This window comes from Aphelocoma coerulescens, chromosome 21, assembly GCF_041296385.1.
Source record: "Aphelocoma coerulescens isolate FSJ_1873_10779 chromosome 21, UR_Acoe_1.0, whole genome shotgun sequence".
Lineage (NCBI taxonomy): Eukaryota > Metazoa > Chordata > Aves > Passeriformes > Corvidae > Aphelocoma > Aphelocoma coerulescens.
The window spans coordinates 8,496,154-8,522,340 of NC_091034.1; the positions used below are offsets into that span (position 1 = coordinate 8,496,154).

The 26,187-nt window shown below is 42.7% G+C and overlaps 1 protein-coding gene across 2 annotated transcripts; it reads right to left on the bottom strand.

Annotated features, from left to right (window-relative positions):
* Positions 1-1,741: 1,741 nt before the first annotated feature.
* Positions 1,742-24,842, bottom strand: CTNNBIP1 (catenin beta interacting protein 1). Of its 2 annotated transcripts, XM_069035115.1 has the most exons (5): positions 24,630-24,717; positions 11,627-11,716; positions 8,844-8,965; positions 8,292-8,382; positions 1,742-1,893 (listed from the first exon to the last, which is right to left on the bottom strand). In XM_069035115.1, exons 3-5 carry the CDS (start codon positions 8,937-8,939, stop codon positions 1,835-1,837), a joined length of 246 nt encoding a protein of 81 aa, XP_068891216.1. In that variant the 5' UTR covers positions 8,940-8,965; positions 11,627-11,716; positions 24,630-24,717; the 3' UTR covers positions 1,742-1,834. The 2 variants fall into 2 exon arrangements, with proteins under 2 accessions (XP_068891216.1, XP_068891217.1); XM_069035116.1 differs by lacking the exon at positions 11,627-11,716 and having other exon boundaries at positions 24,630-24,842.
* Positions 24,843-26,187: the final 1,345 nt, after the last annotated feature.

Sequence of the window (26,187 nt, forward strand, 5' to 3'; positions counted from 1 at the left end):
TGCAACTGAATCAAAAGGAGCATTTTCATAAATAGATGTACAATTGCTCTCATTACACAGTATTTATTTGCTCAAGGTAATTTCTTCCTTGTGCTCACAAGTCCATTCTTCCTTTTGCAGACAGCCCATGGTTTCTCTCCAGCTTTTCCCCCATTCTGAGACCACAACAGCATCCTGTCAGCAGAATTTCTTGCCATGAAAATGGTCATGTTGTCACAGTCAGATTCTAGAATTGTTACTGCAAATAATTAACAACCATAGGAAAAGAACCAGGAACAGGTGAATTGAGTTCAGCTTTAATAGATTCTGAAACATCTCGAAGTCAGTGCAACCCACAGCAAAATCCAGAAGTTTTGTAAAAACCACCTGCACACATGAGAGAAAATGAAGTGCTTGGTTTTAGGCAGCAGTGCTGGACACTGTGTGCAGATTCCTGAACAGTCAGTGCACCTCGGGAATTTCACTGCAGCTTTTTCAGTCTGTAAATGTCTGTGTGTATTTTAAGGCCTTGCAGCTACAGAGAGAGTAAACCTGAGAGTGTCACCTGTACACTCAGTGTTGGACAGCCTAATGCAGCACTGCTGCCTCTTGGAACAGTGCCTCAAGAACATGCTATTATCCTAGGATCCAGAGAATTTCCCTATCACCAAACAGCTGCAAGGAGGGAAACCATGTACAATTTTTCAAGTGACTAGAAAGTTCAGTTTATTAAAGCCCAGTGCAAGCTGGATTTAAGTTAATGATCATTAATTGTTCCTAATGTGAGAGCTAGTCTTGTGCAGCAATTAAAGAGTTAAAGTGGAACTCTGTAGTATTTTAAACAAGTTCACATATTCTCTATACAAATTTGGCAAATTCATGTCACAGCCATAGATCTCATTCTTGCAATTCCTGCAAAATATCTACAGCTCCTCTGTCGGAAGCAAAGAGAAGCCCCTGAGCAGCCAGGTGTGCCAGGGCTTGGGCACAGCCTCCCAGTGCCCACCAGGGCTGGGCAGCTCCGGCCTCCAGCCTGGCCAGGTGGACTTCTTGAACCAAATCTGCTTTGACACATGCTCCCAAAAGAGCTCGAGGCCACAGAGCAGCTGAGTATGGAAAAACTGATTGCATCAGAAACACTGCAGCCTAAAGGAAATCAAAACCATTACTTCAAAGCCAATCAAAAACCCAAAACAACCCCCCAAAAGCAAGCATTTATATGTGTTTAGATGTAATAAATATTGCAAAGCACATTTTTCTTCCCCCCCCAAGTCAATAAGTATAAAGAAATAACCAATGCACCAAAACATCAGCTTCCTGCAATGAAAATGTTGGAGTCAGCAAAATACCTGCAAGCCAACTGAAGGGAAAGCTTTGCATTGTCACCCAATCACAAGTTGCTTCCAGTTCTATGCAGCCAAATCAAACCCTCTTCAAATTCACAAGTTTGACCTAAATAAGCACCACAGCATGAAAAGCTTCTTTAGAAGTAGGATGTCAAGAGACTTTCTTTAAAATATAAAATAAAATGTGAGATAAAAGGTTTCCATTGGTCAAGTTTGAAAAATTGCCTTCCTTTAGCCAACCACAGCCTGTCCCTTTGAGCCAACCAAAACCACACTTTTAGGTTTGTCCTTAATGAACACAGCCCGGCTGAGTTGCAAAATCTGACAAGAATAGATGGCTGTGAGATGCATTCTGAGGGTTGGGCAAAGGGAAACAACATTACAAAGGAGAAGGAATACCAAGGAACAATTAGGGTGGGCAGAGGAACTTATTAATTCTCAGCCATCCTCCTCTATCTTCAGGAATCTCACTGTCTTCTCCAGTTCTGTGTTGTTCAGGTGTCCTGTAGTTACTGTCTTCTGTCTTCTGTCTCTGATCTGGAAAATGCCATCACAACATCCTCAGCACCTGCAACAACAATGGATACAGGAAAACTGTGCCATAATTACTTCCTTTAAAGAACAGTGGAGAGATGCAGTACCCAAACTGTCATTCCACACATCCTTACAACCAACAGAGAAGATGACAAACTAGGGAATGCCAAAACCAACACCACTGCCTGCTCCAGTCAGGTAACTGCTCAACTCCACAGAATCCTCTTCTGGGGTTTGCAAAGTTCAAATTCAACTCAGAAGGAGCATCAGCATGTAAAATTCCTTCAGTCTTTTACCTGTGGCATATCAAGAAGCAAATCTCAGTTTTGTGCCCCAAGCAACTTCTGCCTATACACCTGCACACAAGGTAAAAGAGTTCTCAGTTATCTGATCTGCTCTTCAGTTGCAATATAGCAGGAAAAGTGGTCAAAAATGGTTGTAAATTCCTCTTGCTAATGTCCTTAAAAACTAAATCAATACTCATGAAATGCAACTACATTTACTTTTATACATTTCACAATTTATTTGTTATATGTACTCAAAGGAGGAAATATTAAGGACCAAGCAGTAGTTTGTTTTTCATATGTAGGGCCCTTATCTTATATAAAACTACATCAAAAACTGCTCTGATGCACCCTCTTGCCAGCATTCAGAAGCCCTGCAGTCATCTCCCTTTTCATCTCCTGCACAAACTGTTTCTTCCTTCATCAAAACATAAATGATATATAGCACCAGGATTCAGCTCAGAATTAACAAGCTGCCTTGTTGATTTTAAAGCACGCAAGAACTACCAGCCTCTTAAGAAAAACAAGGATTTCACTTGCAAGGATTGTGACAAACCCTTCAGTGCTGGAGAGGGAGGTCCCCACGCTGCAGCATTAAGGAGGCAAAGGCAGCTCCAGCAGCACCTCTGGCACTGAGTGTTCCGTGCATCCCTTTAAGGTGCAGGAGCAGCTGGAGTCGCCTGGCAACCACGAAATCACAGACACGTCACTCAGCACAGGGACGAGCTGGATTACTGAACAGATGTTGACTGTTTTCCCAGGGTCTCCCCTTTCCAGTGTCTAAATGGGAACTAAATTCTTACAAGTTTACTTGCAATCCCATGCAGGAAAAGGGGCTGCATCCCAGAAAACCCCCGAGCCCCCTGAACACAGCTCCTGCCTGCCCTGAGCTTCCAACCTTCCAGAGCCACTGAGGGAACGTGGCCATGTCTGGAGGTGTCCCCCAGCAAAAGAACCTGCATGACATTTGTCCAGAAAAAGGTCATCCACATTTCTCAGCACAAAAGCAGGTTTTGTTCCAGCCCTGTCCTATAACCCAAACTACCCAGAGCTAAAGGAAACCAAGCTAACGAGGCTGCTCATTAAGCAATTCTCCAGTGCCCATGCTCATGTACAGACACAAACACTGCCAGAGAACAGAGCTGGGCCTTCTGTGTGCTGAAAGGAAAGCAGGGACTCGAGAACCAGTGAACAGAGCTGCTCCTGCAGGCCCACTTGGCTCCCACAACGGATGTTTTCTTACTAATCAAGTAAAATAATGTAAAAAGCAGAGCACAGGTTACAAAGTTAAGCTGCACATGGCCAAGAGCCCGTGACTGAGACAATGGGATGGTGAACCACATTTGCTTTGAGCACATCCTCACTGAGCTCTGCACTTCCAGCAATTAATGTACAGAACAATAACAAAGGCACACTTCTACCTGACCTGCATCTATACATACAGCTTCTCTCTCCACAGCCGTCCCTTTTCTGGGCACACATTTCTATCCCAAAATAGAGACTTACAACGTAACAAATGAAATATTCCCCATCTTTTCTAAGCAAAGCTTTAACTGCCACAGACTTTTAGACATTCAAATACTTTTTCTACTGCTTCTGCCTTAGTCTTTCTCACCCTCATCCTTCTTAGGAATTAACAATAATTAACTGGTGGCCTTACGTCCTATCTTAGAAAGTAATAGTGACAATCTTATTCCACTAACTTCCAAAAAAATTCTGCTGAGATTATGTTCCAATTGCAGTTGTTTGAATTGCTGAATTTAGAATTCTTCTACACCACCTGTTCTTCAGTCTTAGCAAGCCAAGATGAGCTGAAGGTCAAATGACTTTACTGCAGGGCAGGGAGGGCTGCAGACACACACTGAGCTCAGCTGCTCCTCAGCTCACCTGCATGGCAGAAAGCTTCCCCAGGGGACTGATGCCAGTGCTGCCCAGCAAGTACCTGGGTACAGAGACATGAACCCAGCAGGGTACAGGCTGGATTAAAACCACACTACCTTAACACAAGAGAAGATGCTGACACCTCTAACAGCTGCTGCTTCCAAGTGCTCTTTGAATGATAAATAGGTACGTACACCTGATTTGCTTGTAGTCACCTGCAGAATTAATTAAACCCCAAAAGCATTTAGAGATCAGAAGGTTTAGCCTGTTGTGAATTTCTAAAGGCTGCCAAGTTTAAAAAAAGAAATTCTTCACAGAAGATCTCTGCATACATACACTTCTTCAACCACCTGCCAGCAACAATCTTCTAAACATTAACTCTTCCCTGAAACTCCCAGTATTAGCATCCTAGTCTGCCATTCTAAAAATACACCATGCTCTGCTGAGAGGATCAGCACGCTAAAACAAGCCTTGTGTTCAACAGAATAAAACTACACTGAGCAGAGCTCAATCTCCATTCCCCATCACCATCTGCCCCTGGAACCCCACAAGCTGCCTGGGGTGGTTTTGATGCCCCACAACCCAGAGAATACGTCTCACCCAGCCAGGCACGTGTTTGCATCTCAGCCTTGCCCTCCCCGTGGGACCAGCTTCCTCCAGGAACCAGCACGACACTCCTGTTGCTATGGGAACACCAGAGCTGCAATCACCAAGGTCTCAGCACAATTCCCATCTCGTGCTTCCTCCCTGCACTGCTTCCATTTACAGACCTGCCAGAGCAGCGCCTTCAGCGAGCCCAGAGCCAGCCCACCCTTCGGAAATGGAAGGAGCTGGGGAACAGGGAATATGGGGCTCATGCAGGAGATGCTTCTGTGCATAAAACTTCCTGAGAGGCATTTTGCTTGTACTCAAAAATATGTGAGGAAGCCTGAATTTCATCCTTTTAATCTGGAGAGCCCTAACAAGCGTGAGCTGCGTTGGCTCTTGCTGCAATGCAGGCAAGACCAATGTGTGAATATCCCAAAACAGCTCAGGATTACATCCCCTCTCCAGCACACACACTGCTTGAACTGACATGCCTCAGGGTTCCTCAGTTATTCTTGGAGCCATAAAAACAAACAACAAACACTCCACAGATGTCAGCTAAAGAGCTCCCTGAGTAAAGAAAAACACTGTGGATTTTGCACTTTCATAATAGGTGTTAACAATGATTGAAAAATAAAATGGTTATAAAAAAGGTAAGCATGACATTAATATTAGACTCAATTATCATATATCCTCTTCCAATAAAAATAAGCATAAACTGAAGGGGAGTCTTAGCCTTCAGGCTTGATTAAAAATTACAGAGATATTCCAAGATGCTTCTTGATCAACTAGCCATTAACTTCCATCGCTGGATCCTCAGACAACAAACAGAGTATCATGGAGGGACTTTAAATGTCAGAGATATTGGTATTAACAGTGGCTCATGGAGGGTTTATGGCACAAGCCTGAATTCAGCAGGGACACTAAAAACTTCTTCCCTCAGTGCATTGTCACATGGCTGACACAATGGACACAGGCTGCAGTGACTCCCTGTGGTCAAACCAAGGGGCTCACACACAGGAGCCACTGATCTTGATCAGAAATCACAGCAGTGGCACCACAGGGACAAGCTCAGCAGTCCTGCTCAGGTAACTGCTAGGGGACCACCAGCCTCAGACAGCAGATCATGGATGCACAAAAAAGAAACACATCAAAAATGCAACAGAGGCTGTAATACATTAACAAAATCTGACACCACCCATCCTCTATACTCCTGTTAAAAAAACCCCAACAAACCAAAACAACCTTTCTGGAACTGGAGCCAGACTGCAGCATTTTTAAGGCACACACAGAAACCTGCAGGTCCATAACAAAGCTCTCAGAGTGCTCAGGCCAAAAGTGTCATTCTATTTTTTGGAACAAAATGGGGATGTCAAGTCAGCTTTGTGTCTTTTGTGCCTGCTGGAGGAAAATGGCTCTAAAGATACGTCAGGGACCAGTCAGGCTGAGAGCAACCTCTCCTGCTATGGAACAAAGGACTGTGAAATCCACTGAAGTGCTAACCTGGTATAAGTTACTCCCTAAATAACACCCCTTTTTGTTGTTGTGAAAGACAAGTTGTGTAAAGGAAAAAAAAAATCCTCCAGAGGAGATTCAATGAAAACAGAAAAGTAGGGAGGAAAATTCCTTTAAGCAATCTTGGAGCAGCAGAACGGTGAGTGTGTGGATTTGCAGGGGTTTTTCAGCACAAGGTGATGCCATCTAGTGGAGATGGGATCTCCCTCAAGGTGGAAAATCGGGCACATATCCCACGGTATCCCCAGCTCCCAGGAATTTCATACTCAGCCTTCCTGTTTCACCAACCCCAGCACCCAGCAGAGGGTACAGGCAGCAGCAAGCAAAGAGCATTATCATTACTCACTGTTAGAAACCTGGAGAGATTTCTAAGAAAATCGAAGTCCTGAGCAATAAATTGCAGTTGCTTCTGTCTGTACAGCACACTACAGCTTCATCTTTTTCCAAAGAAATAGGTTATTTGGCTACATTTCCTCAATTCCATTTGTACTTCTTGCTATTCACTACTTAATCTGGAGATGGCATCTCTGAACATGAAAAGAACCAACATCTTTTCCCACTCTTCTAAATATTTAACTGTTTTCCTTCTTTGTTCTTTTCTTCCCTACCAAGAAAAATCTTAATGGTCAGACCACCAGATGAATTATAATTTTGGACAACTGAAGGTAGGTGTGGGGTCAAATCTCCCAAGAGAGACAGCAGAGCCTCAGATTCTGTCAAAGCAAGCACCCACAGGGAGGACTTCACTTCCCTATGGACAAAGTCCTAAGAATCTTCACGGACTTTTATGAAAACGGTGACAGAGAAATCAGTTACTAACTGTTCAAATATGGGACAAGGACAACTTTCTGAACCATGTGTGAAGCTCTTACATTTCCTGTACTGCCCAATTAGTGAGTCTAGAAGCAGACTGAGGAGCTCTTGGTCTCTCTTTTAATAACATTTAAAAGTCACATCAAAACTCAATTTTTTGAGTCTCCAAAGCCCTCTGCAAGGTGAGAAAATGTAACTTCACAGTAAAATCAGACAGTTTAGACAGTGAAGTTGGATGCAGCTGTGCAGGGGCACTGCTGTAGGAAGTATCTGTGTCCCCTGGCTGGACTTTTGATTTTATCACCTTTTCTTTGCCAAAGTGCAGGTAATTCAGCATAGATTTTACTGTGAAAAATGTAACTTTTAAGGATAATGCTGAAAAATCCCAACTGCAACCAAGTCTCTCTTAACTGAACGTGTCTACCTCCGTTTCTGACAAGAAACAAGCAAATTCTCACTTTAGACTGGCAGAAATGCTTTCTATTTTGGCTCAGAATTCTTCAAGTATCCACCTCCATCAACCCCCAGCTATGCGAGGAATGAATACACAGGCTTAGAACACATCAGCAAGTTTGTGCAGGTTGTGTTTGTAATGGATTTCTAGATGTCTCAGATCTATACTAAGTTTCTGCTCAACTCAGTTCTTTCTGGCACGAGTCTTACAATGTTCCTTCAATTCCAAACTGCACATTATGGACGTGATCTGGTACGAGGGCTGTGCAGGGGAGCGAGAGGAATCCAGTAAGAAACATTCAGGTTCAGATAAGATTAGTGGACTCAGAGTAGCTCCACACAATTGTTTACTGTTAATTCTACAAAGAATTAACAAAACCAGGATGTAGTTCATCCCCTTAATGGGAATCTAAACAAACCAAAGCAGATTTGCAAACTTATTATGTGCCTGCTACCTGTCTGTGAATTCATTACATTGTGCAATTAAAGAAATGCAATGGGAAACAAACTCCTCCTATTGCTAATCTTTCCCTCTTACTCTGCTGGAATAGTAATGTTGCACTTCACTTGCACACTCACGGAAATGTGGAAAACAGAAGATGTTGTTGGATGACTCCATTTTATTTGGTGACAAAAGTGTTATCAAGAATGCATCCTAACAGTATCAGACTGACTTTACCTGTCCAAATAAAACCACCTGTTGAAAAAGTTCGCTCTGGTTCTCTTCCAAAGCCTATTGCAAGCCAGGACTTGCACACCCCGGACTGCAGGATGGGTTTCAGCAGGTGGAACACTATTCTGGAAGTACAGGAAGCTAAAGGTGGGGTTTCCTGAGGCTTCCCAGGGGAAGCAGGCCCAGGGCAGGGGAAGGCAGGGGAAGGCAGAGGGGGGCAGAACTCACCCTGGTCGATGGAGTGCTGGGGCAGCTGGCTCAGCTGGCTGTTCACCACCCCCGCGTACGTGCGCAGGAACTCCTCCTCGCTGGCCGTCAGCTGGGGGCACAGAGGCACTCAGCAAAACCAGAACCACACAGACTGCACACACCAGCCCCCGGTGAGAGGCACCACACCAGCCTCTGCTCTGCTCTTCACCAGCTCAATCACCCCTTATTTGTGCAGCTCGACCACCAGCAAGGACACTGCACTAAAATGGTTCATCACGAACTCATGGGCAGGTTCAGTGTCACCTTAAAACAGCTGCTTTACTTGGCTGTTTTTCCAATAATGAAAAACTTTAAATCATTTATCTATATATGGTAGTTTCAGGCATCACAAGCCTCATAACATTTAAGCAAAAATCAAATGTGTTTAACTGATCAGGGTTAAATCCATGATGGCTAAAACAATTCAGCATTAAAACCAGACCATCGCCTGCCCATCTCAACAAACACTACCCCAGTTAGTCCAAAGTTGTCTGAAAACCCACAAAACATGGGCCATGAAGTGCATCTTACGTTTGATCCCATCTTCCTGAGCATGAGCAGGACTCTCACTTTCTGCTGGATGTACATCTCCTCCGGACTCTTTCCGGGGACGCCCTCACGGTTCATTCCCCTCCTGCCAGCTCCTGGATTTCCTGGAAATACAAAATCAGAAAAAGACAAACTAAAATAGGCAGTGGGATCTAACAGGAAATAGAGGAAAAGTTTCATTTCCAAAATACTTGTTTTTCACCAGTGGCAGATCACTGAATATCCTGAGAGAGTAAGGAATCACATCCTTCCCCAGAGAAATCCTTAAAAATATGAGCAACTGAACTGGGGCTTACATATGCAATTGCCACATTCACAGAGGCTCATGTTCACATCCCCACAGCTCATTATCTGTGGTTACGTTACTGCATGAGTAGAAAAGAAATTCTAAGAGCTAGATGAAAGAATCACCCTGACAGAAGAGTCCATGGTTTGGGGTTTTTTCCATAAATAAGCACAAGCAGAATGAAAACAGGATGCAGAATGCACAGCAATCAAGTCTGCAATGGCTGAACAAAAGCTGTGTGAAATCTCAACTCTTAAGTCTTCCTCCTCTCTCTTTTTTCTTTTTTCCTTTATAAGACAGGCCACTGCGTTACTGTAAAAGTTATTAAAATTTATGAAATGGTTTTGGAGAGAAAGCAGAGCTAAGAGGAGCAGGGAAAGAGTATCATTTAAAAGCTGAGCTTTTGCTTCTTATTTTAATAAAAATAATGATATGGAATGAACAGACTGTGCTATCCAAATTCTATAGCACAAAGCATGATTATACTTTATTATATGAGTATCTGGTAATTATGTAAGTTCCACAACAGGGTGTTTACCAAGACAAAAAAAACCATTCAGGCATTCTCTTCAGCAGCTTTTAAAAACCATCTTGAACCATGTTTATTAAGACAACAGCAGTAAAAACCTTAACCTGAAATGTAAAAAATAATGGTGCTTCAAGTAACACACTATTCCAGCAGTGTCACAAACTCAACCAACCCCTTACCAGTGCTGTGTGGCAGAGAAATGTAACCCCTGACTGTCCCTGAAGGGACCCTACAAGAAAGATGGAGAGAGACTATTTACAGGAGCCTGGAGTGACAGGACAAGGGGGAATGGCTTCAAACACAGTTTTCCCTGTAATGTTTTCCTGCAGTCATTACCAACCTCTCCTCTCACTTCATTTTCATTATTACTCTTAAGGGAAAGTAATCTGGGTGTGGAAACTGTTTAAAATTACACATAGGCCCTCCTGAGTGAGTCAGAAGTAATGCAAACTTCAGCAGCAGCTGCTGGGACAGGCTCTGCCACCCACATTACTGAGCATGGAGATAACACCAGTAAAAAGTGAGAAAGATCCATCACCAGTCCTTCTTGAACAGGTTTCAGTGGGAAGATCTGCATGAAACTGATTTGCTATAGATGGTTCTGCTTGGAAACCTGCAGCCTGTACACGTGCAAGGTGATGATTGTTGGGGGTTTTTATACAACCAGCAAACTGCTCTCTGAAGGGGGAATTAAACAATCCCATATTTTTGTGTAGTGTCAACTCAAGTAAGTAAATTGGATTATTCTACTAGGTATATACTCCACAGTGCAATTTACAGAGTGATCACAAGTGATGCCAGTAGTAAGACAATGAACAAAGTAAGACAGTGAGCAAGGGACATTAAGTTATACACATCCAGAGACTGATAAAACAATAAACATTGATCAAGATACCAAGCCAGTCTGAAAGGTTGTGACTGGTTCTTAATACTATAAACACTTAAAAAAAAATACTGTATTTGAAAAGGGAAGCTGCTGTGCTAGTAACCAATCAACTGAGAAAAGAAAAACCATGACAGCGAAAGCTGAAATGTAGCAACACATCTATCGTTTAAAAGTGAAACAAAACGTTTGGGACATCAATAGGTGGCACCATCCACAAGCACCAAGAAACTGCCACGGCTGCCCCTATGCCAACGAGGAGGACCCCACTTCAGCATTCCTCTGCACATCAGATATTACAAGACCTGGAGTCTATTCATTGCTTCCCACCATAACTATCTTCTAGTTGCTTATTAATTTTCAAACTTTAAAAAGGGGTGATGGGAATTCCTATCTAAGCCTGGTTCTTCTAAAGTAACCTTCAGCCAAGATGGGTTTGGCATGAAGCCACCTATTTACAGGAAGGATAAAAATCCTAAAGCCTGCCCATTCTGTGAATGCTTCACACAATTAGTAAGCAGCATAGGGGAAAAAAAGCACTCAATATGGCTCAAAAAATATGTATAAAGAGGTAAAATTAAGCTTTCAGAGCAATAGCACTTTGCTCTCCCTACACCACCCAATTATCCTGAGCAACAGCCACCACAGCTCTTCCTACTTGATAACATCAGAGTGGAAAGACAAAGGTCTTAAAACAGCACTGAGACCCCAGCACAAGAAATGTGAACATATCCCTGGTTTTTTGTTACATAAAGCTTAGAAAAGACACAGTTTAGGATGACAGCATTACCCAGCATATGCTACATGAGAAAATTTCCAAACCCACATACAAAGCTGGTCCATGCCCAGAAGACAGCACGATCCACCTTCGCAAATGAAGGACTGAAAAATCTTATCAAAGTACTTATCATCTTTGCTCTCTCCAGAAAGCTACATTCATATGCTACACATTATGAAATGTTCCTTAAGCAGCATTTCCCTGCCCCCACAGATCTTTCTGGCACACAGATCAATGGCCACTGCCCCATCCCCAACCAACAAAACACCAGATTTCCATGCCAACATACCCGCTTCTAAAAACCACAGGAGATCAGATAATCCACGTGTTCAGTCCTGATCAGTGATTGGAGCTGGGAAAAATGTATGAGGGAACTGCCCTGTGAAAACAAATGAGCAAAGAATTACAGAACATACACAGCTGAACCCCAGAAAGATCCTTAATTCAATACACCTTCACTCCCACTCTGCTTTAGAACACGGTCTAGGTAAAATTCATACAACTGCACACTTGCCTGGAGCTGTTCCAACAGAAAAACCTTTTTATGTTTAAAGAGTAAGTTTTTTAAAATCAAGCCATTCTTCAGCTGCAAGATTTCCACCCTGACCATACCAATGAGATTCCCAACCACTTGAGAATGAATTGCATTCAAGCTTTGCATTCTTTAGGAAGCTTTCAGCATAAACCCCAACTCCCTGGAAAAACCAACAAACACTGTGATATGTAATTCCTTCTAGTAAAAAAACCCACCCAAATAGGTGTAACTTACCAAGGATTTGAGAAGAACTAGGGAGAAATGTAAACCATGCTGATTTTGACCAAAATTATTGTTTTCAACTGTGCCTATGTTATCTGAATACAGCAATTACAAGGACTGGCACTCAAAAGCTGGGCTGGAAAACTTTGCACAGAATTTTTCAGACCAACCTCACATTCAATCACTCAATAGACAGAAGAGACTCTTATTTTTTAGATTTGTGACATATTTCTGAACATCTTTTACAACTGGGTATCAGGGCCTGGTAAGAATTTATAACTTCCTATCCATCACATCAGACTCTAAGACAAGCTCAGTGTCACAAATGAAGTGACAGTTCAAGCCCCCTTAATGTGCAAGGGAACAACAAATGCTGCTACTCAGGACAACATTGCAGCCAGAATAATGTAAAAATAGCATAAATTGCTGTAGTTAATGAAGAATTTATGATTAGGGTAGATATGCACACCTGCACCATTTGTTAATAAAGTCCAGATTAAATGTACCGAACGTACTCTCCCTTTTTTATCCTTTTTTTCCCCCTTTCTGTAGTCAAAAATCAAAAGCTCATCTAGACTAATTCCACTTTTTCCTGGCTGTTCACCACTTCATGCAGATGTCCTCACCAAGAGGGAAACAACACTGGAGTACCCAGAGAAAAGCTGAATCGAGGTCAAAGTGCCAGCATGAGGTTCTCTCACTTAAGAGATCAGGCTGCTTCCCCAAACATGGTGAGGCTAAATGAGCTTTTAAGCTAAAATGTAAGGCACACTCATTGAAAAGAAACATGTTTTTAAAAGTACACGTCACTGAATTACAACAGCATTAAGAAAACTGAGCCAGCATCAGGATGCAACATGCCAAGGGCAGGATGCTGGCAGCTGAGCGTCAGCTGATCAGCAAAGATAAAAACTGATTCTCTTCTACAACCCATATATCACCAACAAACTTACCAACAGCACTAATGAATCCCAGTGTTTATACTTAAAACACAGAATTAATGTATTTACCTATTCTTGGCAATATTATGTTGCATATGAGAAACATTTCCTGGAAAAGAGTATTTCAACTTGTATTCTCAGCACAAAAAGCCAGACAGGGGGACAGAAAAACAAGAACTGCTGTGTACTGGACTGAAGGAATCCCCACAGCATCAACAGAACTCCACTGGAAAACTGTTCATCCAAGGGAATGAATAGCCAAAGTAATTCCAAAGCCCAGAGACACAGTCACTGATACATCCTGGCCTAAGCAGAGAAGTAATGGGATCTCAGCTGAATTTCTGGGAATCATGTCCTGGATGGCACTACAGGAAGAGAGGCCAAAGGCTGGTGAAGCCATAGAGAATGCACTGTTTATCAGATCTGGAACTGGTCTCTCCAGGTAAGGGTGAGGCAGATGTGCAGAGCCAACAGGAAAGTTTTGGCTGTCTGTGCTTACCTCTGGCAGCTAAACGTGGATCTACTCCCCAGTGGCAGTTTTCCATTCCTTTCTCACAAAAAAGACTGACCCGTGCATTTCAAAAGCTGCAGTGTTAGTCAGGAGTGATTGCATTCTTCACTAAACTGTGGTAAAAGACCAAATGCTTCAAGCTTGTCCTGCTGCATCCAACATACTGCAAATGGACATAACTGGGTCACCTAATTCTCCCTTGTTTGCCAGGCACAGGCAATGAAATTTAATTCTCATTTATTTTTAAGATGATTCACATGACAGAATAATAAAAACCAAGGATCTATATATTACAGCCAACACTGCCAGCCCAGCTTTGCTAAACAACAAATCTGAGTTTGAAAACACTCCCTCCCTTTCCCAAGCAGTACAGGAGGTCAGCCAGTAACAGATGGGAAAGCTGTCCTGCAGCCCAGCACTTCCCTCCCCATGCTGCCTGCAGTGGGCTGGGTGAGGATCTCAGGAATTCCTTCAGCTCAGCAAGGCCCAACATGTGGACTGGGCAGAGCCAAGAACGCCTGACATCCCCATCTGTCTCCTACCAAACCCCTCTACTGGGCTGGGGAAAGGCTGAGTGCAACCCTGGCCCTTGGCAAACCAAGTACAAGCAGCACCTTCACACAAAGCACTGTGGATTGAAGCTGCAGGTTCTGGCAAGGCAGGAAGTCAGAGATCAGAGCAAACCAGACACACGTTTGGAATGAGAAGCTGTACTTCTACACCTACAAACACCGGGGTACTTTACAAGGATATTACCCAAGTAATATAATAGCTAAGTACTTCCAATTTTTCCACTAGCATTAAGGGATACTTCTCACCTCTCTTCATTGTTACTTGTTCTGAAAAATCTTTAATGAAAATACAATATATTTCTTCCCAAAAATGAACTAAAAGACCACTGTGGCTTTCTCGTCAATTACTGACCCCAGACACAACAGTACATAATGAAAAAACACTGTAACTGCAGTTAGCCCCCCCTTTTATTCCTTCTTCCTAACTAGCTTTAGAACATCAGCTACTGGGGTTTCACTTCAGGAAAATGTAGACCGGAGAAATCTGTAGTCAATCTCAGTTTAACTTCTCTGTTTTACCAACAGATGGAAACAGCTCCTAAGGAAACTCAAGCCTCACCAGCAAGAACTGTTTTGACTGAACGCCTTCAGAAGAAGATTCCAACACTGAAAATTACAGATTGGTAACTGTATTTCCTTCACTTCCACCTACACTGGTATGAATGCAAAACCTGGAAGGGACTCTGCTGGACAATGCCACAGATCAGTTCATAATTAAGAACTCCCCAATTCTTCTGACTCCCCTCTCGTCATCTTTCTAAATAAACAAAAATTTCACATCTCAACAGAAAAAGAGACACACTAAAAAATTGCATTTTTATAAATTTTGCATAAAGGAAGCTACTTAAGCATCCCATCCAGTTTTAAGCCATGCTCATTTAACGCAATGAGAAAGCAACACAAGCTTTTGTTCCTTCAAATTACATATTCCCCCCAACACTGTAGTCCACTGTAATGCTGAAATTCCTAACAGTCGCATTTTACTGGCATAGGAAAACTCAAAGTGCAACTGAGGAATCTGCACAGCCTAAATTAAGGGGGAAGAAAATAAAAAGGCAATAAGCTGTTGGAAAATGTAGTATTTTACATATTCAGTCTTAATAATTTAAGGTACTTAGAGCAGCCATCTGGCAAGTTCTTTAAAACGTAAGTCACAGCTGACTACCTCTTTAATATCTTGTAGCATTTCCAGTTATAGCCAAAAGAAATCCAACAGCAGTTAGTTCAGCTACTTTTTTTTTTTTGTTGTTGTTGAATCTGACTGGTTCTGTTCAAGGCAGTTAAAACCCTCAATTAATAGGATAGGATTCTAAAAGCTCAGATAAGGAGTTACGGTGAATAAACCCGAGCACTGCAGGTTCCCTTTGCTCTACACAAGTGGAGTTAAGAGCAGCAGGAAGGGGTCCCTTTGACTCTCTGATATCATTATCCAAGGTTAAGCCATTACCCTCCACAGTTACACCACGGAGCACTTCAGTGCTTAAACATGGTCATACTGGGAAGCTTGGAAGTGCAAGGGGATGTTGCCCCTAATGTAAGCCTTGTTAATTTTCAAATGCCATTTTTCAGAGAACAGCTAGAGCCCAAAAAACCTTCCAAGCTGGAGCCTGAAACCTGAAGTCAGGAACCAGAGTCTGCAAAAACCCTGCTACAAATTTTCCTCTAATTCATTCTGACTCATGACCTTCAGTCACAGGCAGCTGGAGACTGGATTAATTCCCATCTCCAAAGGGATACAATGAAGAATTCATAACAGCTACCTATTTATAGGTGAACAGTAAGAGCTGAAATATTTAATACCTTTTTTTTTTTTACTTCGTTTCTATGTTCAGTGCTACCTTTTAGCTGACTTCAGAATCTGAAACCCCAGTGTCAGATTTAGGTCAATTTACTGCTGGAACTCCTGTGGTAGGTTCATATCTCTTAAATGTTAGATTTAAATTTTTAAAGAAACGCTACAGTCCTCCTTCTTGAAGGGGGACAGGAAACAGCCCAAAACACTGCCATTTAGTCATGAAACATTTATGAACACAAGCAGGGGTTTTTCTCCCCAGTGCTGGATCACCTTTCAGAGCTTCAGAACAGACTTCAAAAGTAGCAATGAAGTGCATTCCATAGAGCTTCCCAATATACCAAAACACTTCTTACATCAATGCTCAAGCTGACTTAAAAAATAAATTTAAAAAAATCCTACCATCATAATCACCCCTTTCATGAAATTAAAAATTTGCCTCCTGACCTTCAGGCACACACAAACCAGATGATTTTCCCCCCTTCTCTCAAGGAGAAGGCACCTCTCACATCTCATACAGTTAAAAGAGGCAGCACAGGGTTTTTAGGTAGTTCACATCAGTCAACTTGAAGCCTCTGAAATTAAATGTAGTAACAGCAACAAAACCTGAAAAAAAGCCTTTCATTTTACAAAGGTATTCACACTTCAAAGATGAATGTGTCAAAAATTCTTTAAAAAGTGACAATACTTCGCTACAGTTTATACACAAATTCCATCCCAGTCCAAGAAACAATTCTAGAAGAATGTTCCAATACTTTACTCACAATGGTGCCCAACAGCTGGAGGGATGAGTGCTGCTCTCGTCCTAATCATGGGCATCTTCCACAGAGGCTCAGGCACCTCTTCTCCTATTTATAACAAAGCTACAAATCTTCTAGGCAGGAAATTAGGCACTAATGACAGATAGCCAACGATTTAACTACCAGGTATCCCACACTGAAGAATTACTGCTGTTAAAAGAGTGTTCAGCATCCATCATTAAAATAGAACAGTACAGAAAAGCTTTGTGTGGATCTATCTGCAAATATTTTATTTCAGAAGCAGAAAATGAAGCTTCCAGCACATAGGTCTAAATTTGAGATGCCTTTTCTCTGAGAAATTAGCTCTATTTTCATAGTTTTATTTTAATTTGAATCATAAACTAGTGGAAAAAATGGAACAACAACAGGTAAAAATTATCAACTACTTACAGGAATCAATAAATGATTTTCAACGTACCCACCCCATTTTATATGGTTGGCATGCCATGCATTGTCCACACATGTACCCATGGAACACCTATGAGGTGTGATATTTTTTGACTATTAATTATTGACACCAATGACAGTCCCCAGGCCTGTTCTGTGGTCATGGCAGAACCTGAGCCAAGGCCAATTCCCAAAAATGCACAAGGAACAGGAAGACCATTAATCGTGGTCAGGTCAATCAGCTTTATGACCAAAGCCACGTTTTCAAAGCAGTTCTGCACAAAGTGGCAACACTGGACTCGGGATCCCCTGAGAACTCACAGATCATTAGTATTAAGTCTGGGGTTTGCTGAAGAGGGACATTTCTAATCGAGAAACTAAAGTCAACGGGGTAAAAAACAACAATACACAGGACATAAACACCCTGCACTCATGAAATATAACCATTGATAAAGAGTTACTTGACTGTAGAAGCAAGAAATTGGTTCTCTCTTCATAATAAGCCTCCACGACCCAGTACAATGTCAAAATTGATGCAGGTATGTGAATGTGCCAAGGAGCAGGATGTTTTTTCTGCCTCTTCAGCAATTCTCAAGTGACTTAAAACGGAACAGAAAACAGAAACATGAACAAGGACAGTCAGAATTACCAGCACTGCTAATGGTGAAGAACTTCAATATTTGTTATGTTCCCAACCAGTTTCATTGTGTATTCATATTCAGATTTTTGACATTAAACTGCATCTAGTGCAAAAATTTGATGTTTCAGACAACTTTAACAAAAAGGCAAGTGACACTGTTAACCAATCAAAAATGAAAAGACAACAGTCTAAAATCACAAAATGGGTGAGCTTGGAGGGACCGCAGTGGGGTCATTGGGTCCAGCCTCCTGCAGAAGCAGGGCAAAAATCCTCAATCAAAACAGGCAAAATCCTAACTGAGAACAGAAAAAAAATCCAGTAAGTATCTGTAAGCAGTTAAAATAACAATGACATTGAATTTCAATTCACAATCATACAGTAAAAGCCTCCGAGGGCCAGAAGTGCCATTTCTGGAGTCGAACTCCCTGTGCTGGCACGACCAACTTCTCCCAGCCCAAGTACACAGTTCTGGGTGCATTTAACCTGAAATGGCAGAGGTCACAAGTGGTGGCACAGAAAGGCTTTCTCCCCACCGTGTGTGTACATATATCTATATATTTTATATATATCTATATATATTTGTAGGCATTTCTCTGGTATTCATCAACACAGGATCTACAGATACCCAGGTATCAGAGAGATATTTCAATGTAAATATGACCTGTGCTGCCCTGTAATTTTTACTGACCCCTGAACATCATTATTGCCAGGTCACAGACACACATTTTCACACTGCAAATGCCCATAAATCTTTTATAGTAGAGAGATTAGGGCTAACTAGATTTTTTAGAAGCAATTAAAACGTGAGCTGCTATTAGGTTGGTGACTACTTAGTATTTTGCAACACTGCATCAAACTACATTGTTAGGACCAGAGACTTTCAGATTAATAGTTCTTTACTACCAAAACTGTGTAACCATTGGACAACAACATGAAATAGTGTTCTGGCCTCATACATCAATAGAATTTGCTGTAAAATGTGACAAACACAGCCCTTATGTCACCTAGTTATCTTGCCTTGGGAAAATAAAATCTTTTGTGCTGCTTTCCCCATGGATGCTCTGAATAACCAAAAAAAGCAAAGAAGAGGTTTCAGTTCTGAATCAAGATTTAATTTTCAAATCCATTTAAAGAGATCTATTATTAATAGCTCTTGCTGTGAGTTGAACTAAGAATTAATGGCTATTTGTCTAATGTGGCTACACGCCTTGATCATCTCTTTGGTACTAACTAGAACACAAACTCTGCCTCCTCAGTGATCCGTGAGCACCAGTAATGTTACTGGATAATATGGGCAAGAGACTTTTGCTCCTAAGACCTTCATAAAATAATAATCCATTAGACTTCTCCTGGAGAGTGTTCCATAGACTGGTCTCAGTAGCTCTTTTAATTATATGTGCAAAAGCATGCCAGCTTCTCTCTTCTCTGAAGGACTTAATAGAAACAAAAAGCACAAGAAAAGGATTTTTGTTCCCTTCTTAGGTCACCAAACAAGACTGCTGCAAAGATATCTGATGGAGAGAGGAGGGAGGAAGGAAAAAAATCCTTGTCAGTTTTAAGAGAGGACTTTCAACATTCACTAGTTTAAAACAAATGCCTAATTACACACCAATTTTACCATGGACATTTTGCTTTCCCTATGTTTTGGCCAAGTGGGATTGCAAGGAAGGAAATCTTGCCTTCAAGAGACTTCCTACTTCTCAGGAAAATGGATGCAATTTCCTTCCTCCCTAGCCACAATTCTGAATGTTACCTTTATTATATTAGCCTTGAACTGTGACATAAACCTGCATGGGGTCAGTGGTCTGACAGCTGAAGAGCCCCTTTAGCACTGTACAAACACATGTGGGCTGGAGAAAAGTCACCCACAGACTGCAGGGCCTTAAGGGTTTTAGCAAGGCCGCATCGGTTCTGGGACTGATTAATTCCTGAGCACAATGGAACTGGAAAAATCACAGGCAAGACACAACACACATACATTAAAGGCAACCATATGTAAAAATATTTATTTAGATTAATCAAACTCCAATACATAACAATAGTAACAACAGGAGTTAGCCCAGAGACCATTCACAACAATGCTCAAGACCAGCTGAGTCTTACACAAGTTAAAACCACTGTAAGATCCCAGATCACTTCAGAAGTTTCCAAGAGCAGGACTGCACCCAGCCGCCCCCAATTTAAGGCAGAATGGGCAAAGAGAATGACTGGAAGTGCATCCAGATTTCTGCAGCTCCCAAACCATAAGCACAGTTAGAGTACACCTTTATAAGGGATAGCTGCTCAACAAAAGGCAGGAGCCTATAGCAGTTAAATCTAAAACTGCAGCTACCAAGAGCAATGAAATGAATATATGAAAAACAAGGGGCCAAAACTGTAGTGCCTCACATGAGCTATTTCACATACAGTACTTTATTTAAAGATTAAAACATGTTTTGTAAAAGCTAGTGAACTAAGAATCTTGACAGTGAAACAGTAAGAGAATGGTTGCAAACAGTTTGATGTGAATTGTGAAAGGCTTATTTTACTAAATTCATTGTAGCTGCTGACCACGATTTCAGCTATAAAAGTTCTGTTTAGCAAAACCTGATGTTTCTGACCTCTGAAGTTAAGCAAAACCCTTCACAAATTCCACATAAACCAATAAGTATTATTTGGCATCTACAGACATTCCTGAAAAAAGACAGCTAAGAAGACGTGAATGCTCCTATTTTTCTCAAATTGGCATCAACTCTTAATTATATTTTAAGTGTTACTGCTGATCGGTTCTGTATAAACATTCAGTTAACTGTGTTTATCTTGAAGTCTGATATTGCCTCCCCCAACCAACTGAGCAAGCTGCCAAGGCACAAAAAAATTTTCAGTTTTCCACATAAGATCCAGCACACTCAAAGTTAGGAAACTCCATCAAAATTACACTAATATGGCAACAGGCACCAGAGATTCCACAGCTGTCCTACCCTCTCCTCAATTCTACAAAAAGCCTTCCTTCAATTTACCTTAAGCTGTTTCAGGATTTATACTTCTCCTTTACAGCAACTCGGCTGCAAAAATTTAGGTCACATTTCCTTTAAAGGTACACGTCCATGTGTACTTATTTAAAGCTCAAGGAAATTAATTAAAAGCTCCTCACTGACTTCAGTGTGCATTGAATCAGGACCTGGATGAGTTCAGAGGCAAAACAATTACACTTTAATTAAACATCTCCACCTTCATGTGAAGTAGTCAACTAATTTTATGGAAGGATAAACTGAGTCAGAAGGTTTCTGAGCTTGGTCATGGTCATAAACAGAGTTGATTACTTAAGTTGTTTCCATATTTTTTAGCTGCCCTCATAACAAGAGAAAATGGACTTGCTGAAAATCGAATAAATTCTTGATCTGTGTATTTACATGGAATGAAACAGAACATCCTGAGGCAAGAGGAATGGTTGTACAAATCTACTGACTCCATCTCTGTACCCCAATCAGTAGCCCATTTAGTCAGTCACAGGAATTCCAATAATGCAAGAAGTTGAAATTATTAGGGATTTTTTTGAGATTATTAGGCTGTTTTGTTTGGTTTTAGGTAGCATTAATAATTATATCTGTATTATTTTTGAAAACAGAAATAGGCTTGGCAGATTTGATACCTTTAAAACTTGGATGTATTTACTGAAAAGTAAGAAGTATGACTACACTTTCTGAATTCAGACTGACATTTAAACCATACATAAGCGCTGTAACATTCTGTCAGATCACCAGCAGTGAGGAGAAACAAGAATGAGCTTTCCTCACTTTTTTCAGCATTTGTTACATAATGCTTCCTCAACACCAAGGCTGAAAATAAATCTGAGAGTCAGGAGAGTGCTCTCCTTATTCAAGTACTAACTAATGGGTTTTGGTTAATTTGCTGATCTTTGATTTCTTCTCACCTCTAGTTTTGCCCACTCTGCTCTATCTGCACTCTCATGCCAATGGAAGCTCATGGACAGGGCACAGCTCTTGAAAGGGAAAAAGAACTGTAAGAGTCCTCCATTCTCAGAGATACAACACTGAACAAAGTGGTTTGAGGTTTATTTCCTAAATGAAATTAAGTTACTTGGTAAAAAGTTTTTAGCACATTTCAAAACTATTTGCATATCATTTCTCCCTTGTACTTTGAAGTAAGACCAATAAATTACCAACACTGGATGTGGAATAGGTGTATAGAGCAGAAGTGATTTCAGATGGCACATTTGTTAGGATTACAATTTTCCCCATCACTTCTGCACTATACACCCAATGGTGTGGTGCAGCTGTAACAGCTGCCTTGTCCTTGCTGCATTTCAGCAGGAAATCCAATCTGATGACAGCTTGCAGTAAAAAGAAATACAATTTTGCCTGTGCATGTATAGAAATATTTCTGATACCAAACTTCTTTTTGGAAAAAATTCTCCAGGAAGTTTCTCCTAGCATATCCAACAGCAGCCTATAAAACCCTATCGCCTCTCCGTGCACAGCACTTGGGTGGATGTTTGATGCTTCAAACTAGGTCAGATGCTCAGGAGGGTGCTTTGCAGTCAACAACCAATTTAGGAACTGAAATACTTAGTAAAAAACATAAATGTTTGTGTTGGTCACAGACAACAAACATTTTGGAGAGGAAAAACTTATATTAAACACATATAAATAGATCAATTTCTGACAAGCTGTTTCCTAGGCAAAGCATCAACCTTTAACAGCTTCACCACATTAGGCACATTCAGGTATTAGCTCTATTTGCCCATATGCAAGTGCAGGATGATTTTTAACTTTTGGCAGCAGATATGTATCACTGTTAGTAATTAATTGTTAGTAAAACAAAATCTACGTTTTGTTTCTGTTCACTTTTAGTTCTGTTTAGAAAACAACACAAATTGTTTTGGAAACGTCTCTCTCCTCTTGAAAAGTGAAGTACTCTCAAACCCTGGATGGGGGAAAGGATGGAATGGAGCAGAAACTGACACAGCTACAGATTTCCCACAAAACTGGGATTCAGAACTTGCTTTCCCAAACACTCAATGGGATGTCCTGTCCAGTGACACTTACGAGCATTAACTAATTTCTGTTACGACAGGGACAGAAGCTCCCGACTCCGTCCACACAGCTCCGGCCAGTGCAGCCCCAGCTCTGGTGATCACAAGGGGATTTATCACTGTGACTCCTGCCAGCCTAGGGGATGAGTTTCCTGCTGAAGATTTCACTGTCTTCCCAGCTGGATGTCAAAAAGAGTCCTGAAAGCACTTTTCTGTCCTAGGTAACTTTTCCATAACTTGTTGCAATGCTTACAATGAACCAAAAGACAAAACTGCTTTAAAGCAGATTTGGGTCCAACCCATTACCAATTAAGTTTTCCAAAATGGCCTTTGCTTCTGCATTTGTTCAGTCCTACACACACTTCTTCATAGATTTATTGTTTCCATGTACCACATCAACTAAGACAGCACACAAATCCCCTTACCAACAGCTCTAAATTACACCAAAGTTTCTACCAAGATGCCAGAGGACAATAACTGTTGATGCTTTTTCAGCTAAGGGCAAAGTGAAGCAACAGAAATGTATCTGAAGTACACCTGTCACCATTTTCGAGATGAATCTGTTTGTCATGGCAAAAGTAGCTTTTAGCTTGGCAAGAAAACAAGCCTGTATTTTTAAAAGTAATAACACATAGCTTTCTGTATGCTCCCTCACCTTGAATACCTGTACTTTCAAAATAAACCCAATTGAAGTACATGTTTGGCCTCATTTTTCACCATTTACATAGAGGTTCTTCTTCAGCAGGCTATTTCACATCACACATGAGCTCCAAAAATAACCAAGGCCAAAAGAAATTGAAAGCCAGCAAGTTCAGCAGCCAAAAAACCTAAATATAGCAGGATTTTGTAAATGTATTTAAAAATACGTTCTTAAATACTCTCTAAACATGCCTTTCACCATACTGGAGCCAGCTTTGACCAGGACTGTGAACTAGCACACCTAACTTGCCTCCAAAGTCTGCTGGAGTTTGGTGTTTTGTTTCTTTTCTTAAATCCTCACATCTGCAGAATGTCTCATGCTCATCTCACAGAGCATCAAAGCTCATCCTGTTCAACATGCCAAGATGAGGAATAGACAAATAAAAGATGATATATAACAGAGCAAAATATTCTCTTCTTGAAGAGAAAGCAAACCCAAGTCTGAAAGGCAAACGTGCCCTGATGAAGCACATCTGGATGTTGAGCAGAAACGAGGATCATGTCTCATTTGTCTCTGGAGCACTAATACATTCTGATCCAGAGGGTGATGCTGTCCCTCTCTCACACATCTTCCCAACAGGCAAAAAACTAACGTGTGCCAACAAATACTGTCCATCTAAACTGAAAGTTACCGAGTGCTGCCTCGGAGGCTCTAGAAACACAATTTTTAGCGAAGGTAGGAATTACCCCCGAGGGAAGCCCTTTACTAAACCCCGTCCGAGAGGCGTTTTCCCAGGCGAGAGCCGGGATGCCAAGAGCATCGCGGGCAGACGGGGCTGCCCTGAGCGGGGCGTGCAGACTCGGCGTCTGATGGCCCGTGGCCGTGACATCTGCCCTCCGTCCCCACGGCTCCAGCACACCTTCGGCAGCTTCAGCAGGAACGACTTCACCTGCCACAGCCACGCAGCCATGGCTGTTCGGACACCGCGGAACAGGGCGCCTCGTGACGTAAGGGGTGATGCCACAAAATTAAAAAGGCACCTCCTGTACCTGTGCCGGGGGGGGCACGGCCTGCCAGGGGCCGCGGCCCCGCGCCGGGGACGGGGAGCGGCGGCGGCGCCGGCGGGGCGGCAGCGGGGAGGCCCCGGGCCGGCTCCGCTCCGCCGGCCCGGGCGAGCGCCTTTGTTCGCGGCCGCGCACAAAGGGCACCGCGCTCACCTGGTGCGGGGCCGGCGGCCCCGGCGCTCCGGCGGCTCGGGCGGCGGCGGGGCGCGCTCGGCACGGGCGGGCGAGAGCAGCAGCGCGGAGCCGAGCGAAGCCTCCTCCTCCTCCGTCGTGACTCACCGCGGCGGCCCGAGGGAGGTGCCTGGGCGGCTCCGGGGGAGGGACCCGCCGCGTCCCGGCGCCCAGGGTAGCGGCGGCGCCGCAGGCAGCACCCGAGAGCCGGCCGGGAGGAAGGGGCGGGGACGCGGGGCAGGGCCGGGGAAGGGGCGGGCAGGGCCGGGGAAGGGGCGCGCCCGCGGGGGCAGCGCTGGCCGGACCCTCTGCGCTCCCGGGCTGCTGCCCGCTGTGGCGGTGTGACCCCGCGGGGACGGAGCCTCTCCGCGGGGACAGACGGGCCACGCACTCACCTTGGGAGACATCCTCTGCAGGGACGCGGTGGCGAGTGTCCCGGAGCTCGTGCTGTCCCTCCCGGTCCGGGGCAGCGGGACCCGCCGGGCAGCGCAGCTGCTGCGCTGGGGCCGCCCGAGATTCATCACAGCGGCGTCACAACAGCGTGCGGGGCCGCTCAGTAACCCGCGCTAAGAAAGTTAAAGACACTGCAACATTCAGTACAGCTTAACTCAAGCTAATTCAGCCAATACAGAAAATGGCAACCTCCAACTGGAATAAATGGTCGTTTAGTCACTGAAGCACTCAAAAATTAATGCTTCACCTACATAGGACTGAAGGAGAGTAAAACCGCAGTGAGCACAGAGAGGAATTAGTTAAAACTAAAAAAGAATACAAAAGCCACCAAAGGCTCTTCACCCTGCTCCATCTCATCTGCATTATGGTTTCCCACTAGGTTAACAGTAACACTGCTTCCTTACAGTGTGCATTGGTGAGGACAGCAAGGTAAGTACAAAATTCCTGGAGATAAAAATGCTTTGTGTACCAAGTGTTATTTAGTAGAATGCATCTGTTTTCTACTCGGTATTTAAGTTAATTGCATAAAAATAGTCACAGTAATGAAATAGGTGGCACTTCCTTTAACAGCTTGCTACTTAATGACATCAAAGCCTGATGCCACTGAAATCCAAACCCCACTGCCAGCTAATGAAGGGCTTAACATAAAAGCCTCCACAAAGAGCAAACCCAAGCCGCTGACAGGAACAGGAATGGTGCAAATGTGCTGGGATCTGAGATCACTGGCACATACCCACAGCACAGCAGGCAGTAATGATTATTAATTATTTAAGAAAAGAACATAAGAGCTCCAGCATAAGCTGAAAAAAAATATGCAGAAGCATTGCTCTGGGATCCTCCAGTTGGATTACTGTTAATTAGCACAGTACATGAGTCTGAGGGAAAGATCTAAAAGCATCTTATGCTAGTAGGAGCATATAATTAAGCCATCATTTGCATCCTTGCAATAGTATGAATTTCCTTACTGATAACATCATAGGCACAACACCATTTTATGACTAAGTACTGTCTAGCTCTCCTAATTCAGCTGGCTGACTGTACAGCAGTGCAATGCAATCTTACAGATCATCAATTTAACATCCTGCAT